Raw genomic sequence first — 20,598 nt, forward strand, 5'->3', positions numbered from 1 at the left:
AATAACCACAGAATAAAAGTAAACCCTGAATGATTTTTAGCTACAGCAGGCCAAGAACTATCTTAAGTGTACTTGTGGATTTATTTCTGAGAAACTTCACAATCCCACCAGTGGATGTGACATGATCAAAGATGAGAAAAGAGGCACAGGGAGGTTCGGTAATTTAATAATGGAGGGATGTTACTTTGCTAATAAGTGGCATAGAGAATAAAAACTACAAAGTGGATTTGAGTCTAAACACTGAACCCAAATGCTGGGTGGGCCACCAGGTTTTTCCACAGGAGAGAGAATCTTTGAGAGAAGGAGGTAAATAGAGTACCTGGCACATAGTAGGATCCTCCAAATATGGATTAAATAAATCTGTCCTCTTGGGTAGTGTTTTCATTTTCTTAAAATTTAATGTCTCCATAGGTCTCGTCCATTCTCTCTTCTGATGAGTCGCCCTTATCGCTGGTGCTGAGGTTCTCGGTGTTGAGAGAAGATGAGTGATGTGAATCTGAATTCTGGTTCCTCCTCCTCCTCCTCTTTCTTCTCCTCTTCCTCTCCTTCTTTCGTCTCATCCTTGCCATCCTCGCCCTCTTCCAACTCCCCTTTCGAAAATGGGGTCATGTTGTACATGCTGTATTTAAGCAATGAGGAGCTACAAAGGTTCAAGCAGCTTTTAGTGGAGGAGAACCCCAGACCTGGCTCCATCCAGATCACCTGGGACCAGGTAAAGACAGCCAGATGGGGGGAGGTAGTTCATCTTTTGATAGAGTCCTTCCCTGGACGACTAGCTTGGGATGTGACTCATGACATCTTTGCCAAGATGAACCAGACGGAACTGTGTCTTCGGGTACAAATGGAGCTAAATGGTGAGTAACAATCCAATATATGAAATGGCATTGGGCTTAGGTGCTGAAAAACTATATGTTTTGCTGGCCACCCACATGGGACACTGAACAAGAAAGCAAATACAGTACGATGATGGCTCTGACTCCAAAGGCAAAGACTATTCTGTTAAGCATATTTTTTAAAAAAACTTAACCAGATACTGCTTATAAGACTTGAACACAGAGAGATAAAGACAGAGAAATAGGAAGTAAGATGGTGGGGAAACATGCCGCTAAACAGAAGAAAGATGGTATAGCTACAGTGATGTCACCAACATAATATTTAAGGCAAGCAGATTGAGGACTAAAAAGGGCCATTTCATAATGATCAAGGGAGTCAATCCCAAGGACATTACAATCCTAAACTTCTCTGTCAAAAACACATCTTCAAAATACAGAAAGCCAAATCTGACAACTGAAAGGAGGACTAGACAAACTTACAAATAGGACAAGAGACATTCACACAGCTCTCCAACAGCTGATGTAACAAGTTGTCAAATGTTGGTAAGAACAGAGCAGGTGTGAACAACACAATTCATAAACCTACACAGAAGGTGACCAGGTCCCTTTTCTATCTCATCAGCCAGCACTTTGTGCGGCACCTGGTGTATCATAGGTGCACAAATATTGAAGGAATAGAGAATCATTTATTATGAAGAGGGGCCTGTTTATGATAAGAAGCCCCAGGTAGTTCTCTTTGGTGAAGTGACACTAGGTTGGGATCTAACAAATGAGGAAACAGCCACGGGAGGAGGAGGGAGAGTGAATAGAAAACAGAATCAGAGGCCAGGAAAACCTTATGCAAAAGAGCTCAGAGGTGGAAAGAACCTTGAGGAACAGGAGAGGTCAGTATTGACTAGACCCTGATGAGATAAGAGAAAGAGTGTACATATACATATGTTTATCTGTATATGGATGCATATACACATACGAGTATATGTGTCTTCATTATTTGTGGGTTCTTCCTACTCACTAAAAATTTATTTGTAACCCCAAAATCAATGTGTGAGGTGCTATCACAGTCATTCACAGACATGCACAGAGGGGTGAAAAATGTGAACGTTCACATTCCCAGCTGAACAAGGTGACATGACTCTCTGCCTTCTTGCCTCAGCACTCATCCTGTAAAAAAGTGTCCTTCCAATGGTCTATTTATTACCATATTTTTGTGTGTTTTTGTGCTTTTTGTTGGTGATGTCCCTGTTTCATATGACCCCCCAAGTGTAGTGCTAAAGTGTTGTCTCGTGTTCTAACCTCAAGTAGGCTGTAATGTACTGTGTGGAGGAAATCGTTGTTTTAAGTGAGCTTCATTCAGCCATGAGTTTTAGCACTGCTGGCTGTGAGTGCAAGGTGATTGAATCAGCAATACATATATTGAATAATATGTCTTTAAACAAAAACACACATAGACCAAGGTTATGCATTGAAGAGTCATTGATGATGTTGTAATCAGAGGCTGCAGGAACTGAGCCCTGTATTTTCCTGGGAGCAGTGGTTCAGTTTTGGCTAATTCAGTGTTTGTAGTGATTTTATGGATCGTAACTACTGTGAGTAACAAGAATCAATGACCATATAATTTTATATACCTATAAATATATACATACACAGATATACTCACATACACACATACACATATATGCACATACATATAGATGCTGAAGTGTGTATGTATTTTACATATACATACTTGTGTGAGTGCCTGTGCTTGTGTGTATTTGTCTTAATGTTTGCCTGGGCTGTAAATTCGTATGTCTTTGAACACCTTCCTCAGTACACCATAAAACAGCACCATGTCCTCACTTCCTGACATCATGACAGAGTCTAGGTAACTTTCTTTTCTGTGAACTAAGATGGTGAGAGAAGGTGGAAACTAAGGTGGGGACCCTTGAATGGTATAGCCACTACGATCCAGAAAGGGCACATGTTGCCCTCCTGTTCTGTCAGTCTTACCGTTCCAACGGGACAGCCTCTTTTGTTGCCTGTTCCAGAACTTCTACCTCACTTGGAGCCAGAGGACTTGAACCAAAGAGGAACACAAATGAATCTGGAGGAAGAAGACTCTGGTATGTGCCGGGAGCGTGAGAAACCCTGGAGGAGAATGGGCTGTGGCTTGGGAAGAGAAGCTCGGTTCCTGAGGCGTGGTGGATTGTAAACAAGTTGGCCTGGTGTCTCTTCCACAAAGAGTAGCTGAGGACACGCCTAGTTAAGAAGACCAGCTCCCGACCCAGGGGCTCAGACTACATCGCTGTGGCATCCTTTCTCTCCTCCTAACTTTCTCTTTTCTGGTGGGTTCAGTCTTGGGTGGTCTCTCTTCCACACAGTGGCCACTTTTGCCAACAGACGTTTTAAGTATATGTTGTACCATCTTAGTAACACCAGCAGAAAAAAGTGTCCCGAAATTGACTCCATTGAGTGAACTGGGATCGTGAGCTCATGCATGGAGGAGATGATGAAATGTCTGGTTGTTTGACACTGGCTCTTATGCATATGACCTAGTTGGGTGGTAAATCCAGCCACAGTGCAATGTAACAGGACGAAAGCGGGAAGGGATAGTTCTCCAAAGAAAAATTGGGACCAGAATAGAAGTGGCTGGTACAGCAGATTTCTTAGTTCCTTCCTCATTCCCCCACTGCCACTTACCTAGACCATCAAAAGGACAATTCTAGAAAGAATCCAAATTGTGTTAGTGTGAAAACAGCCTTCTCAATTGGGTTTCATAAAGAGATGAGGTCAGAAGGAACCAAGAACCAAACGAAAACGTTTTAATGTCATGAAAACCCACAGTACATGGAATGTGGGATGGTCAGTTCTTGCCTTAGCCTACTTAGATTACACTCCCTCAACAAATCCCGGCAAGCTGATAAAGTTTTAACACTATGAGCTGAGCCAGAGTCATAAATCCTACTTTAATTTTAGAGATGGCAGGTCTGAGGCTTGGAGAATCTGTGACTTGCCTACGGTCATAAAGTTAATAAGTTAGTAGCTCTCAGACTTCTAGTAAGTTCCTTCCTACCCATCAGCAGGGGACACAGTTGGAACCAAACACTTTTCTAATTTGTGAAATGTCCAGTGGACAGGAGAGAGAGAAAGAGAATCACAAATTAAGAAGGTGTGTGACCAATTTTGTTAACTCCTGACCCCATATCTAACTCTACCTTCTCACGTACTAACAGATAAAATGTGCCCAGCCTTGTGGGAAATACCATTTCCCTAGGTTTCCTTGAAGTTGGGGTGACAGCTGTAGGTCATGGGATATAAGTAGATGTCTTCTGGGGGCTTCAGTTTGTCCTCATAAAAGTAGACAGGCGCTGTTAGCAGGAGCCTTCTCCCTGTTATTCCTGCTTTGAATGCAGATGACATAGATAAAGCCGTAGGAACAATCTTCTATTTGTGAGGCAAGAAATAGGACAAATGTGCTAATAGAACTGTGGTTCTACTTGGCCCTGAAGCTTTGGAGCCAATCATCCAACTTCAACAGCTTTACTTCCACCCACGCACCCACCCCCTTTTCTGCAAAAAGCAGTCCTTGCTTTGTTTAAGCCTCGTGAAGTGGATTTTTCTGTGACTTGCAGGTCTTAACTGCAAGTGAAGCCCCACTCTCCCGAAAAGTGTGTGATTTATGCAAGTGTTTCATAGGACTTGTACAGACCTCAAGGCTAGTTTTCTTGTTGGTGAATTGGTTCTCACAAATAACTCTGATGATATGCCCTGTATTTCTCCCATCTCGCTAATCTAGATGGACTCCGTGAATACAGACTGCATGTGATGGACCAGTCTTCTGCCCTGCGGGACAAGACATCGTGGCCCAGGAACCACGTGGACTTCTTTTACCAAGACATTCACAGGCACGACGGACTTTTACCATGTCTGTTTCTTCCCAGGAGACCTCAAGGTCGACAGCCCAAGACTGTCATCCTCCAGGGAGTCGCTGGGGTTGGGAAAACAACCCTGGCCCAGAAGATGATGTTGGAGTGGGCAGAAAACAAGTTCTACCCCCACAAGGTCTGGTACGCTTTCTATGTCCACTGCCGGGAAGTGGCCCAGGTGGACCGGCAGAGCTTGTCTGAGCTGATGGCATGCAAGTGGCCCGGGTCTCAACCTCTAGTGTCCAAGGTTATGTCCAAGCCAGAACAACTGCTGCTCCTCCTTGATGGCTTCGAGGAAGTGAAATTAACTCTCACGGACAGACCAGAGGACCTGAGTGAAGACTGGAGCCAGAAGTTGCCTGCGTCTGTCCTCCTGGCCAGTGTGCTGAGCAAAAGGATGCTTCCTGAGGCCACACTCCTGGTCCTCCTGAGGGTCTCCTCCTACAGGACCCTCAAGCCCTTTCTGAAATGTCCCTCTTTTATCACCCTTACAGGGTTCAGTGTGGCCGAAAGAGCTCAGTATTTCAGGACGTATTTCAGAAACAAGAGGCAGGCTGACGAAGCCTTGGGTTTTGTTGCAGGGAACACGATCCTCTTCTCCATGTGCCAGGTGCCTGTGGTCTGTTGGATGGTGTGTTCATGTCTGAAACATCAGCTAGAGAGAGGAACCATTCTCGCCCACGTGTATCCGAATGCCACAGCTGTCTTTGCCCAGTATCTGTCTAGCATGTTTCGAACCAAGGTTGGAAGCTTTGCCAATGAGAGTTACCAAGAACAACTGAAAGGCCTGTGTCAAGTGGCGGCAGAAGGTATGTGGAACATACGATGTGTGTTTGATAAGAAAGACCTCGAGCGGGTCAAGCTGGACGAGGCGGCTGTGGCTACTCTCCTCAATGCAAATATTTTTCGAAGGGTGGCAGGGGGAGAAGACCACTATGCCTTCGCCCTCTTGAGCTTCCAGGAATTTTTTGCAGCCTTGTTGTACGTCCTTCACTTCCCACAGAGACTCTGCAATTTCCAGGTGTTGGACTGTGCTCAGGCCATACGCTTGATATCACATACTGGAAGAAAGAGAAATCACCTCACTTACATGGGGCTTTTCCTGTTTGGCCTTTTAAATGAGAGGTGTGCTCGCACTGTGGAGCTGTCCTTTGGATGCAGGGTGTCCTTGGAGAATAAAAAGAAACTGCTGAAAGTCACAGCCCTGTCACTTACCATGCACCACCGGGTCCCAAAGTTATTCTACTGTCTGCATGAAATCCAGGAGGAGGCATTTGTGAGTCACACCCTACATGATTGTCATAAAGCAACTTTGGTCATTAGCAAGAAGAAAGACATGCAAGTGTCTGCTTTCTGCCTCAAGCACTGTCAACATTTGCGGGAAATGGAACTGACTGTTACCCTGAGCATCACCAAAGCGTGCAGTCTCGACTCAGATCCCCTTTCTTGCCCTGAGTGAGTGCTCTAACCGCTCCCTTGCCAGTCTGCACTGTCCAGGGTATCTAGGGTGACCACCTGTCTCAACGGGATCCCTGACACATAGGACTTTCAGTTTGAAAACCAGGACAGAAGGTGTTTCTGGAATGCAGGTTTCCATGTTAAAACTGGGGACGTCCTGGAAAAACAAGATGAGTTGATCACCTTCCTTATCTCTATTCTGCATGCCCTCCCCTCCTATACATGTGGGGAACTTAGTTTCTCTGTCACCCTTACTTCTGTGTGTCATCAGTCTTTTAGTCTCTGGGGAAGAGCTATCCAATGGGACTTTCTATGATGATGGAAACATTTTCTATCTGTGCCATCCAATATGGGAACCACTAGTTATGTGGAACTGTTGAGCCCTTGGAATATGGCTAGTGTGACTGTGACACTGGATTTTAAATTTTATTTATTTTTAAATTTAAATAGCCACATGCAGCTAGTGGCCACCATATTGGACTGCACAGCTCTGGGCGTCTTTCTTTCAGTGTAAACACATCTCTCCCATCTTTAAATAAGGAAGAAAATAAATGAAAACTGCAAATCCTCATCAAGGGACCATTCCATCTCCCTCCTTGCTTTCCTACCGAACCACTTGAAATCATCATGTCTCCTGCCTGTATCTTATTCCCCACTGAAGTCTGAAGTGCACGTCTAGTGCTGTGGTCAAGGGCTTGAGTTCTCCAGCTGTTCCAGTATAATTCTTATCCCCACCACTCAGCTAAGACTCTCTCAGGAAACACTTAAACAAATTTATATTTTAACAAATACAATGGATTTGTTTTTTTTAAGACATGGCAAATAGCACTGACTACCCATTTTTTTCCATACTGTTTTCGTATTGGTTGATATTTGTATAGCCTTTACCATACACCAGACACAGTGCCAGGTACTTTTATGTGAATTATTTCTCTTATTGTCACCACTTGACACCACAAAGCCCTGGAGGTCAGATAGATGTCATGTCTTGTGCAAGGTCACACAACTGGCTGAAGCTATGACTTGAACTAACATTGGACCTCCAATAGCTACAATGAGGAGCTGGGCAAATAGACTGACTTTGCTTCTTATTTTAATCAATAAAAGTTAATTGAAGCTCAGCCATGGTTGCTTGTGATGTATTGCCCATGACTGCTACCAAACAGCTACGGCAGAGTTGAGTAGTTGCCACAAAGCGTATGTCTGGCCAATCACAGAAAAAGTTAGCCAGCCCCTGTCCTAGGGTATATTTTTAGAATTGCTGGATCATGGAGTCCACATATCACATCTTTAACTTTATCATCACAGTTATCACCAGTTGCTCTCCAAGGAGTGTTAGTATTTCATGGGTGGAATGAATTGTATTCACTGGTATTGAATGACTTCACAGGACAGGCTCTTCCATGTCCACTCCCAGCTTATATGGATAAACCCAGTCGGCTCCACATCATATCTGATTGGCCTTCCAGCCCCAAGTACCTTCTGTCTGGGAGAGGAATGAAGGCCAAGGGCTTGATACTCAACTTGGTGTTGCATATTGGTCAAAAGTCTATAATTATAATGTCTTGCTATAAGACTGAATTATCTTTGCATAGGGAATAGAGCCAAAAATATAACAGTGGTGACAGATGGTGACTAAACATTGTGGTGATCATTTCATAAGATATATAAATGTTGAATCACCATATTGTACACCTGATACTAATAAAATGTTATGTGTCAACTATAATTAAAAATAAAATTTACCCCTGAAACTGATATATTGTATGTCAACTGTAATTGAAAAATTAAAACTTTTTAAAATTTACTAAGTCACACATCATATTAGAAAATAAAATAACCTCAAAACAAAGTTTTTTTTAAAAAGACTGATTAATCTTAAAACCTAACATTAGTAGAACTCTTAAAAGATGACAGATTTTTCACGTGAATTAGTCCATTGCTAACTCTTGTGGAAGTTCTTGAAGGTTGGTTGGTCCATTCTCCCCAGTTTTACTAAGATATAATTGACATGTAACATTATGTAAGTTTAAGGTACACAACATAGTGATTTTATGTATGTATATATTGAAAAATGACCACAACAAGGTGAGTTAATATCCATCACCTTGCATAGTTACAATTTTTGTGTGTGTGATGAAAATTGTTAGAATCCCCTCTGTTCGCAACTTTCAAATGTACAATACAATGTTATTAATCATCCTACTGGACATCCCCAGAATTAATTACATCCCCAGAATGTATTAATCTTATCACTGGAAGTTTGTACCCTTTGACCAGCTCCACCCATTTCCTCCTGCATCTCTTGGTCAGCTTCTCTGAAAGGGTTCATGGAGAAGAATGAAGAGAGAGTCAGCAGGTCCTTCCAGATTAAGTTTTTCCTCGTTCTCCTATGTAGCATGTTTTCTTTTTAATAACAATTTCATAAACACAGACTAAGTATATAGGATGCAAGATAGAATTCAGTCTCTGACCCCATAGAAATCTTAAGTGATTAAAAAACAACTTCCTTTCTTCGTACATCCTGGGGAGATACAGGTATCTTTACCTGAGGCCGTGAATCTTCCTGGAATGAAGTGAGAAATCTTGTACTGATTCTTCTGGGCATTTTTTAAAATAAGGGACTCTTGTTAGAACCATCAAGGGGTCTGATCATAACCAGGGTAGGGACCACCGGCTTTGGGTTTACTCCTGTTTTCTCCAGTATGATCTCTAAACATGAGTCATATTCTGTTTTCTCCCTTCCACTCAGACCAGAAGGCAGCAATCGATGTTTCCTCTGGTGGCAAGACCTGTGCTCTGTGTTTAGGACACATAGGAACTTGGAAGTCCTGGCTGTGACAAACAGCTTTATGGAGCCTGATGCAGTGAAGGTTCTTTCCACAGCCCTGAAACACCCTGCATGTAAGCTACGAAAACTGATGTGAGTATGAAACAAAGCCCGGCTGGAAGGAGTTCCATGGAGACGGTCTGTCTCCCACCCAGTTTGTTTCCTCCCTCTGCTCACACTAGATTTGCAGGAGGACTCCATGTCCATCGTCTTATTCCTTCTAGTCTTATTGAGAAGTAATCGACATACAACACTGTATAAGTTTAGGGTGTATAGTCTTTTGACTTGACATGTATATTGCAAAATGATTACCATTATAAGTTTAGTTGTTTCCCATCTCCCCACCTCCTCCCTGTTAGCAATCATCAGCTTGTTCTCCATATCTGTGGGTCTGTTTTTGTCTTGTTTATTCATTTATTTTAGTTTTAGATGCCACATATAAGTGAGATTGCACAATATTTCTTTTTTTTAAATTAAAGTTTATTGGGGTGACAATGGTTAGTAAAGTTATTAGGTTGGTGCAAATGTAATTGTGGTTTAAAAGGTTAAAAATAATTGCAAAAACGGCAGTTACTTTTGCACCAACTTAATATATAGGTTTCAAGTGTACAATTCTGTATTACATCATCTATATGTCACATTACACAATGTGCTCACCACCCAGAGTCAGTTCTCCTTCCATCACCATATATTTGATCCCCCTTACCCTCATCCCCCAGCCCGCTCCCCCCTTACCCTCTGGTAACCACTAAACTATTGCCTGTGTCTATGGGTTTTTGTTTCTCATTTGTTTGTCTTGTTCTTTTGTTGTTTTTGGTTTATATACCACATATCAGTGAAGTCATATGGTTCTTGACTTTTTCTGACTTAATTTCACTTAGCATAATAATCTCAAGATCTGCCCATGTTGTCACAAATGGCACTATTTGTCTTATGGCAGAGAAGTAGTCCATTGTGTATATATACCACAACTTCTTTATCCAATCATCTATCGAAGGACACTTTGGTTGTTTCCATGTCTTGGCCACCATAAATAAAGCTGCAATGAACATCGGAGTACATATATCTTTATGGATAAATGTTTTCAGATTTTTTTGGTAGATACCCAGGAGAGGGATTGCTGGATCATATGGTAATTCTATTTTTCATTTTTTGAGGAACCTCCATACTGTTTTCCATAGTGGCTGCACCAATCTACATTCCCACCAACAGTATATGAGGGTTCCTTTTTATCCACAGCCTCTCCAACACTTGTTATTTGTCTTGTTGATGATAGCCATTCTAACTGGTGTAAGGTAATATCTCATTCAAGTTTTTATTTGCATTTCCCTAATAGCTAGTGAAGTTGAGCATTTTTTCATACATCTGTTGGCCATTTGTATGTCTTGTTGGGAGAAGTTTCTGTTCAGGTCCTCTGCCCATTTTTTAATTGTATTGTTTGTCTTTTTGTTGTTGAGTTGTAAGAGTTCCTTATATATTTTGGATATTAGCCCCTTATCAGAGGCATTGTTTGCAAACGTCTTCTCCCATTCGGTTGGTTGCCTCTTTGTTTTATCAATGGTTTTTGCTGTTCAGAAGCTTTTTAGTTCGATATAGTCCCATTCATTTATTTTAGCTTTTACTTCTCTTGCCTTTGAGGTCAAATTCATAAAACCCTCTTTGAGTAAACATAGACATTGTTATATGTCAATTACATCCTAATAAAGCTGGAGGAATAAAATAGCTAATTAGCTACCTCGAGTGTGGTGAAGGTTTCTCGGTGTATGCATATGTCTAAGCTCATCAAATTGGAAGCATTAAATATAGGACAGATGCATTTTTGATACATCAATTATACCTCAATAATGCTATTTAAAAAGAACAAATAATGGGATCCATAACTTGGGCACTGCTTACCTCTCCAGCTTTAGGTGTGTGAAATCTTCCCTATTGACTGAAGACTTAATGCAAGTTTTGATGAAAAACCAGTATCTGAGATACTTGGAAATACAAGGGACAGAAGTGGGACATGAGGCCATGGAAACTCTATGCATGGCCTTGAAATGCTGGCAGTGTTGTCTGCAGTGTCTGAGGTGAGACTCAAGGCTGGGAGAGAGCATCCCCACACCCAGGTAGTCTTTTCAGAGGTGTAGGTCACATGGTCAGTCTGCAGGCCATCTTTGATCCAGATCACTCAGCTTTTTTTTTTTTTTGAGGCATACCACATAATGGTGTAATGTACATAGGTGTTGTGACATGACCACCACAGTCAAGCTCATGAACACATCTACCACCACCTCGCATAGTTACCATTTTTGTGTGCAGCTGCATATCTCTTCCCATCTCTGCATTCAGTGACTTCACAGCAGTCACTTGAAACCAGCCGTGGTGGCGGTGTTTACACAGCAGACATGGGCAGATACGGTATATCAGAGCCTTTTTCTCCAGAGTCAGCAAATCAACATTTCAGGGGAAGCAGAGCTTGCCACCCCAGAAATATGCCTTTTGGGATATTGCTTTTAAGCTGGTAATTAAGGAACAAAAGACTCAGAAAAACCTTTGACCTCCCCACCCCCAACTACCTAACAGGAATTTAGACAGCTGACCTGCTTGGGGAAGTTGGCCATCATCAGAAATAAGTATGTTTAATATGAACTAGAGTGAGAGAGGGAGGAGCCTAGCGAAGCCCATTGTTCGAAGTTCTCTCCGTGTCCCCTTCTTACAGATGGCCCAACAAACATTTATTTACCAAACATTGAGTTTCCATCTCCATGTGACTTGCCTTCCTCTCCTTTGAAGCCCCAAACCACAACCCCCATTTCTCCTTAGCTCCAGAATGGCTTATAAACCACAACTGCCCAATACCTCTTTAAGTCACCTATTTAATGGCATCCCCACACGTACATCCGTAATGAACTTGGGGCATTTTCTTCTGTTAATCTGTCTCTGTTCAATTTGCTTATTAGTCCATCCAGAAGAACTTAGAAGGTGAGAGGAAAAGTACTTTTGAAGCCCCCACACCAGCACATGGAGGCTTACTTAGCTCCCCCACAGCCTTTTGCTGTGTTACGTTGCCTCTTGTTTTGTTTCCTTCTGCCAGCTGCGCTCCCTGACATGTCAGAGCTGAATGGAGCCTGGATCTTCACTACATTCTCCTGCCTTTCTTTTACATTACAGAACGATCTAAGGGGGTGGTAAATAAAGGATAATAGTTTGCTTAAAAGTCTGTCTGAGCAGGTCGACTTGAGATGGACACTTTGCTTGACAAGGTGGCAGCGGTGTGACTTAGGAAGAGCTGTCTCATGTGACTGAGTGTCATTTCTTCCTCATAAAGGCTGTTTGGCAAAGAAGTGTAATAAGAAGCTGTATTTCAAGGGCTGAATTGCGTCCCTGGCTCATACCGTGTTTCCCGAAAATAAGACCAGGTCTTACATTAATTTTTGCTCCAAAAGATACATTAGGGCTTATGTTCAGGGGATGTCATCCTGAAAAATCATGCTAGGGCTTATTTTCCGGTTAGGTCTTATTTTCAGGGAAACACGGTAATTAGAGCCAGTGATGGTTGGGCATTTGATAATAGCCCCAAGTATGTATCCTTTTCTACTGATAATTTGTGACTGTGCTGAACTTGATGTAGGTCTACCAGCCACGGAAGAGGCAGATAACCCCTAGAGTCACTCTGGTGTGAGGAACAAGAGTGTGACACAGTAGTGGAGATCTATGTAACTAAATGGGCACCATTTTCCCCAGGAGCTGAGGCTTGGCGTTTTTGTGTATGACTCTTACAGGTTGGAAGACTGCTCAATCACCCCCAAAAGTTTGCTTGATCTTGCCAGGAATCTCAAAAGTAACCCACACCTGAAGACTCTAATGCTAAGAAGTAGCTCCCTGATGAACTCTGGGATATATTACCTATCATTGGCCCAATTAGAGAGATTATCGTAAGTCTTTTTATTGTTGCTGTGACTGTTGTTTATTTGTTTGGTAGGTTCAGTGCTTCTGGGGGGTAAAGCAGTAATAGAGGAATGCGTGTATAATGGAACAAACTTGAGTCTTGTGATTGATATAATTACATAGGTGGGTCAATTACATAGAGGGGGGTGGAATCTTCATAAAAGTACATATTTATACCCAATATCCTAGAATATATAATTATAATGAGCCAGATATACCCATCATTGGTTTATGAACTAGAACCTCACCAGTACTGTTTTCCTTCCTCATTGGTTGTCTTGAACCCTGCCCCACCCCCCACAATAGCCATCTTGCATTGGGATGACCAGGCTCCTTATTTTTATGCACACCTAGTGCTACTATCCACATGTCCTTCAGCAGAGCATCACAGAGCCTTGCACTGCTTGAACGTCACATAAGTGGCTTCATCTACTATGTGCCCTTTTTCTGATCAGCTGACATTTTAGTGTTCATCTGTGTTCCATTGCTTCTGTAGCCCATTGGTCTTCACTGCTGAATGAGAACAGTTATATGATCATGCATCGATGTAGGTACCTATGTTACCTGCTGCCGAGGTTCAGACAGCACACACACACACCCTCCATACAGCTCATCCAACACTTGTTACTGTCCGTATTCCCATTACTGTTTTTGCCAATCTGTTGAGCAAGAAAGGATATCATGTTATTAAATTTGCATGTCCCTCATTACTAATGAAAATATTTTCATAGCCTTACTACTCATCTTAGTTTCTCTAACATGAATGCCTGCTCATGTCTTTAATGCATCTTTCTATTTTTTCAATTCATGAAATGATGTCTCTTCCTGAGCCATCTCCATATCTGTTATTTATTCTTCAGTCATTGATGATCTCTTTCTCGTCCCTCTTAGTCCCACGATGTAATGAGTTCCCTGACCCATAGTTCTTGAGTCTACTGTTCTCACATCAAACTTGCTGTCCTCTCCTTTAAAACTTGGAAGCCCTGAGAGGCGGTCCCAGAGGTAATGCTGAGGCTTTTGCATTTAGAAGGAAAGCCCAGGCTGAACTTTCATTGCTCAGTAGGAGACAAAACCCAGTCTCAGGCAGGAGTTAAGTTGCCTCCCACCCATGTGTTTCTCCCCCACAGGCTGGAGAACTGTGACACTACATTGCTCTGCTGTAACAGTCTCATTTTGCCTCTCAAGAATACCAACAATATGCTGACCCACCTGAGTTTGGCAGAAAATGCCTTGACGGACAAAGGGGCAAAACAACTTTGGAATGCCTTACGACATACCAAGTATCCTCTGCAGAGGCTCGTGTAAGTCCCCAAATGTTCTCTTCTTGGAAAACCCTGGAGTAGAATGGCATCATTGACAGGACCTGTTATATATGCACATATGCAACGTATTTATTAAGTACCTCCTGCGTATGTGGTGCGGATGCTAGAGGAAAGCATAGTAAAGGGAACATTGTTATTACCTCGGTTTCAGAGACAAGGTATCTAGAGGCAGAGTTCTCAAACTGCGTGCCAAAACATCCCACAGTGACCTCACAGAGGCACTAAAGGATAGTTTAAATTTAAGAAACAGCAACATCTGCTCATCACTGCAAGAACTATTAGCTTCAGGTGGTTTCACTTCAACCTCAGACTGTGTACGTTCCTTTCAGTGATGTCATATCTTGGCAAAGCTAGGTTTTTAGCCACTGCTGCCATGTGACTGCTCACAAAATTTAATGGGGAACAGGGCGATGTGAGACAACCACTGAGATGCTAAGGGTGACATGAACTGACGAAGTCTGGGAGTCTCTGCTCTAAAGTGTTCCCATGAGCCCTGACATTCAGAGTGAGTGTTATGCCTTTGAGATCAGAATAACATACCGTGTTTCCCCGAAAATAAGACCTAGCCAGACAATCAGCTCTAAAGCGTCTTTTGGAGCAAAAATTAATATAAGACCCAGTCTTTTTTTTCTATAAAATAAGACTGGGTATAATACAATATAGTATAATATAATATAATGTAATTCCGGGTCTTGTATTAATTTTTGCTCCAAAAGACACATTAGAGCTGATTGTCCGGCTAGGTCTTATTTTCGGGGAAACACAGTAAGGCATTAGGAAGAGGGTCACGTCACTAACTCAAAGGTAGGGCCCAGGATACATACTAAATGATATTCTGCTTGACGTTTATCTCACTCTATGAGGAATCCTTTAAATGATCTCCCTTAGGTGTCAGGGTGCTTTTATTATTAATAATACAATTCTATCATATTATTATTATTATCATCAGAAAATAAACTCAAACTATCTTAAACCGTAAAGAAATTTGCTGGTTCATAAAACCAGAAATGCAGAAGTGGCACAAAATATCCCCTGAACCCACTGACATTTTCAGTGTCCCCAAAAAGAAGCAAGAAATAGTGTAACTGCTTTGGAAAATGATGTAGTAGCAGCTGTAAAGCTAACCATAGACACACACATGAGTCAGCAACCCCACTTCCTAGGCATAGACACAAGCAAAATAAAAACTAACATCTATACAAAAACTTGTACACGGTGTTCACAGCAGCATTATTCATAATGCCAAAACGTGGAAACAACCCAAGTGTCCCTCAGCTGATAAATGGATAAAGAAAGTGTGGTCTATCCTTACTGTGGAATATTATTCAGTGAAATGGAGCGAAGTACTAATATGTTTTACAACGTGGATGAATCTTGAAAATATTATGGTCAGTGAAAAGCCAGACACAAAAGACCACATCGTGTGTGATCACATTTATCTTAAGTGTCCAGAACAGGCAAACCTGTCATGCTGCAATGAACATGGGGCGCAGATATTTGTTTAAATATCCAGAAAGCAGATTAGTGGTTGCTAAGGGTGGGGTGGGGGAGAAATTGGGAGTGACTGCTCAGGGGTACAGGGTTTTCCTTTGGGGGGGTAAAAAAAATATTCTAAAATTGTGGTAAATGTCACACAAATCTGTAAACATACTAAAAAGCAATGCTAGTACACTTTAAATGGGTGAAATGTATGGCATGTTAATTATATCTCGATAAAGCTGTTATTCAAAAAAAAAAAAAAGCAGGAAAGACGTCAAATTTAAAGGTGTTTTGGTTGGTTTGGTTTTCCCCTTATGTGTGTTTCTTTGCAGGCTGAGAAACTGTGCCCTGACCTCTGACTGCTCTCAGGATATGGCATCTGTTCTTGATAAAAACAAAAACCTGAGAAGTCTGGACCTTGGTTTTAACAGCCTGAAGGACGAAGGGGTTATCCTGCTCTGTAAGGGCCTGATGAACCCTGACTCTGGACTACAGATTCTTGAGTATGTTTCCTTCTTTGAGATCAGGACAATGGTCTATAGAATTCTGTCAGGATAGAATATGGGGAAAGTCTTTTTGCATTTCTGGTTTTTCCCCTCGATTTGATTGGAGGACTGGGGAGCTTCAAAACAGTGGTTCAAAGTGTGGTCCTCAGCCTAGGAATGTCATCTGGGACTTTGTTAGAAATGCAAATTCTGGCATAATTTGTCTTTTTGGGTTTGGCTTATCTCGCTTAGTATAATGTCCTCTAGGTCCATCCCGAGTTATTGCAAATGGCAGGATTTCCGTCTTTCTTGTGGCTGAGTAACATTCCATTGTATGTAAACATCACATCTTCATCCATTCATCCTTCAACGGACACTTAGGCTGTTTTTATTCTAACTACTGTGAGTAACGCTGCACTGAAGGTTTCTCCAATGGACTCTGTTTACAACAGCCCCTCCCAAGTCCATAAATGAGCATTCCCCTCCTTTGTTCTCTGCATGCCTGTGTGATTTGCCATTAGACCACTTGTCCTGAATGGCAGTTCTTTTTTTTTTCTGTCATAATATTGGCAGGTATTTTTGTGTAATTTAAAAATTTTTTTCAATTACAGTTGACATCCAATATTATATTAGCTTCAGGTGTACAACATAGTGACTAGACATTTATATACCTTACAAAGTGATCGCCCTGATAAGTCTAGTACCCACCTGACACCACACATAGTTATTACAGTATAGCTGACTATATTCCCTATGCTGTGCTTTACATCCTCTTTACTGTTTTGTAACTGCCAATTTGTACTTCTTAATCCCTTCACCTTTTACACCCAGCCTCCCAAGCCCCCTCCCATCTGGCAACCACCAGTTGGCTCTCTGTATCTATGAATTTGTTTCTGTTTTGTTTGTTCATTTGTTTTGTAGATTCCACATATAAGTGAGATCATATGGTATTTGTCTTTCTCTGTCTGACACTCCATTCAGCACATTACCCTCTAGGTCCATCCATGTCCTCACCAGTGGCAGGATTTCCTTCTGTTTTATGGCTGAGGAATGTTCTGTTGTATACATGCACCATCTCTTCTTTATCTACCGAATGGCAATTCTTTATTGTTCCCAAATAAATCGGTTTTGCTGGAGAAACATCTGGCTATTTGTTTAAAGTCAACAGAGTACACTTACTTGATTTCCTGCCTTCTCTCCCCCACCCCCCAATCAACTCTGAGTTCCAGGAAGCCAGGGATGGTGTAACCTTTGCACTGTTTTTCTTCACTGTTGTGTCAACAACACCCAGTGCCGTGCTCAGCACACAGGTGGTGCCAAACAGGTCTGTTCTGACTGAGCAAAGGCAATGAGTGGTCACAATCATTTTTTAACAAGATATGGCTCATCCCATCTCAGAGTTAGGAACTGCATAGCCGACTCTGAATAATCATCCAAAACACACAAAGAAACCTACGCCTGGTAGGTACTCACATATTTGGAATGAAAGGACTTGTTCCCATCTAAGTGTGGTTTCTAGGCTGTCAACCTTTGTTGGGGCTGAGCTCTTAGATATGGAATGTGGCATTTGTTCTGTTTCCATCCCACAGGCTGGACAGGTGCCTGTTCACCTCCATCTGCTGCCAGGCCATGGCTTCCATGCTCCTCAACCACCAATATCTGAGGTATCTCGACTTGAGCAAGAATGATATTGGGCCCAGTGGCATGGTGCTCTTGCGTGAGACCTTTCAGAAGCGGAAATTGAGAGCAAAGGTCGTCCTGTAAGTCTCTCTACTAGGTTCCCTCTGCAGAAACAACAGCTCAAGAAAAGCTCCTCCTGAAGAGTGAGATTCTGAATGAAAATGCTATTGCAGGTGTTGCTGACATTCTTCTCTCATTTCCTGGGGATTTATACTTCCCTTTCTGTGGCTGTTCAAACCCCAACTCCTGATTGAGTGTAATGGGAAAAATGACCTGGATTCACCTGTCTGATTTTAAATTCTTTCTTTTTGCCAATCTTCTCTCCTTGTCTTAAACAACTGAGTTTGTTATCACCACTTACCTGTTCTATGACTGTTAACAGGTAGTTTACCTTCTGAGTCTCAGTTTCCCCACCTATAAAGTTGGATGGCATCTCCCTCCATGGGGATGTTATGAATATTGAAAGAAAGTGCACCTATAAGGCACTTAGCACAGTACCTAACACCATGACATTTTTAGTCAGTGGAGGGTTCTGGGTGAAGGTTATAACTACACCTGGTGTATTCATTACCTGTTGCTCTGTAACAAATTGACACGACACTTAGTAACTTAAGACAACATACATTTATTTTCTTATATAATTTCTGAGGGTCCGAAATATGGGTGTAATTGGGTGGTTTTAGCTCACAGTGTCTCATGAGGTCTAAGTTATGCTTTTGACAGGAGCTTAATGGGGACTGAAGGATCAACTTTCAAGCTTACCCATGTGGCTGTTGGCAGGAGGCCTCAGTTGCTCTCTATAGAGCTGCTCATGACGTTGTAGCTGGCTTCCTCCTGAATGAGAGAGAGAGAGAGAGAGAGAGAGAGAGAGAGAGAGAGAGAGAGAATGAGAGCCCAAACAGAGCCACAGTCTTTTATTACTTCATCTTGAAGGTGACATCCCAAAATCCCATCACTTCTGCCTTATTCTATTGGTCAGTGGAAGAGGGGACAACACAAGAGTGTGTGTGACAGGGAAAATCACTGGGGGCCTACCACACCTGCCTAGTATGCAGTGGAACCCAGGCACTTTGACTCCTCCCCTGAGCTCTTGAGAGCATCACCATCGCTCTCAATCTGCTTCGTGGGACCAGAGGGTTGTCCTGGGGGCTACATTTCTGTCCTAGAGGCTTTGCATACTTTTCTAGGACTCCAAACGGAAACCAGAGTATGAGAAACCAACCTGGTTCTTATCCTTCACAGGGAGAAGAAACAGAGTTGTAGAGTGGATATGATGACAAGGCTGGAGGGCCCACAAGCGAAAAATGAAATCCTGAAGATAATAAAGGACTAGAATGCTGAGGGCAGTATGGTGACCCCGTGGAGAGTTTTTTCCTAATGAAAACTTGGGAAACGGTTGCCTGTTCTGTGGGTCATTCTGCGTCTGGGATGGCTGGCTCAGTGAGTTCTGGAAAATGGTTTCAAGCATGACCCTCAAATAGCTTCCTTGGAGGTACTGAGGGTCATTGTTAGATGGAGACTAGTCACTGAACTGGGGGCACCATGGAGAGTTCAGCCCACTTCCACTCCTGGCTTCTAGATGTCTTTAGATATGTTATGTTGTCTCTGGGAATTGTCTGTCTCACCTACTAGAGTATTGGGAGAATTTAATTAAAAATGTACATGAATGCATTTTTGTTTTCCAAGTGTTATTTACCTGTAGACTGGTACATCGACTGTTAAGAAGGAAGAAATCTATTCCTTAACTTGTCCGGATAAAGTATGCAGAGGACATTGCCAAGAAAGATAATAACAGTGTCAGGGAGAGGGAGAATTCCTCCCCCCATCACCCTTTTTTAGTTCTTACAGCTGGACTAATAATACAATAATAAAATTGACACCAGACTAGATTAACAGTCGAAAAACCAATATAATATGTTGGGAGAATTACAATCTGGTGCTCAGATCATGAGATGAATGTCGAAGAAATGATCAAACCAGATACCTATTTATACTTTTTAGACAAAGAAACAATGAATTCATGAGAAATTTAATATCTTTTAACAAAGAAAGTTAGTGCTCATCCAGAAGGCACCTACGCAAGGTTTGGGTGTTGGTTAGTGAGGACGCGAAACAAAGTTTGGGCTTGGGTGGTAAATTAGTAAAGCTGTCACCAGGCTTATTTATATATGCTCTCGACTCAATTCTTTTAACTCTTGTGATAAGTTGTGTGTCAGCCCTTATCTCCTGCAGGAGTGGGGAGGGCACTTATCTCCCGCTTTTAGGAGGACAGAGAGGTCAGGATTTCCTTCTTGCATGGGCTGCTGCTTAAATGACATTAATTCAAAATAATCAATATGCATTGTGGGATCTCTTCGGGCGGCCTACCCTGAGCCCTGATACTAGCAAGTGATGGAAAAGAGGAATCATGTTTAAGGAACTCTTTAAAAAAATGCATGATTCATAACTTGGTAAAAATGAGTTTAATCTATTCATAGAGTAAATCAAAGCAAATTTTTCTTGGAGGTGTAGTGGGTTGAACCTATCGCTAGACCGGATGTAGAGAGTGGTGTCCTTTATTCTTTGGGTCCGCAGGACTTTGAGGAGGTGCAGGAATGAGTACATGGGTGCCCTCCCTTCCAACACCTTGGGGAGGGACTTTACATCATGGGGCAGACCCTGAATTCTGTCAGG

At 42.2% G+C, this 20,598-nt stretch overlaps 1 protein-coding gene across 1 annotated transcript; it reads left to right on the top strand.

The window, feature by feature from the left end:
* Positions 1 to 481: 481 nt before the first annotated feature.
* NLRP8 (NLR family pyrin domain containing 8) lies at positions 482 to 19,596 on the top strand. The gene is made up of 10 exons (XM_019710895.2): positions 482 to 854; positions 2,861 to 2,935; positions 4,609 to 6,193; positions 8,949 to 9,119; positions 10,931 to 11,098; positions 12,794 to 12,946; positions 14,087 to 14,260; positions 16,093 to 16,263; positions 17,835 to 18,005; positions 19,168 to 19,596. The coding sequence occupies exons 1-10, from the start codon at positions 482 to 484 to the stop codon at positions 19,256 to 19,258; spliced, it is 3,132 nt and encodes a 1,043-aa protein (XP_019566454.2). The 3' UTR covers positions 19,259 to 19,596.
* The last annotated feature ends 1,002 nt before the right edge of the window (positions 19,597 to 20,598 follow it).

This window comes from Rhinolophus sinicus, linkage group LG11, assembly GCF_036562045.2.
Source record: "Rhinolophus sinicus isolate RSC01 linkage group LG11, ASM3656204v1, whole genome shotgun sequence".
NCBI classification, from domain to species: domain Eukaryota; kingdom Metazoa; phylum Chordata; class Mammalia; order Chiroptera; family Rhinolophidae; genus Rhinolophus; species Rhinolophus sinicus.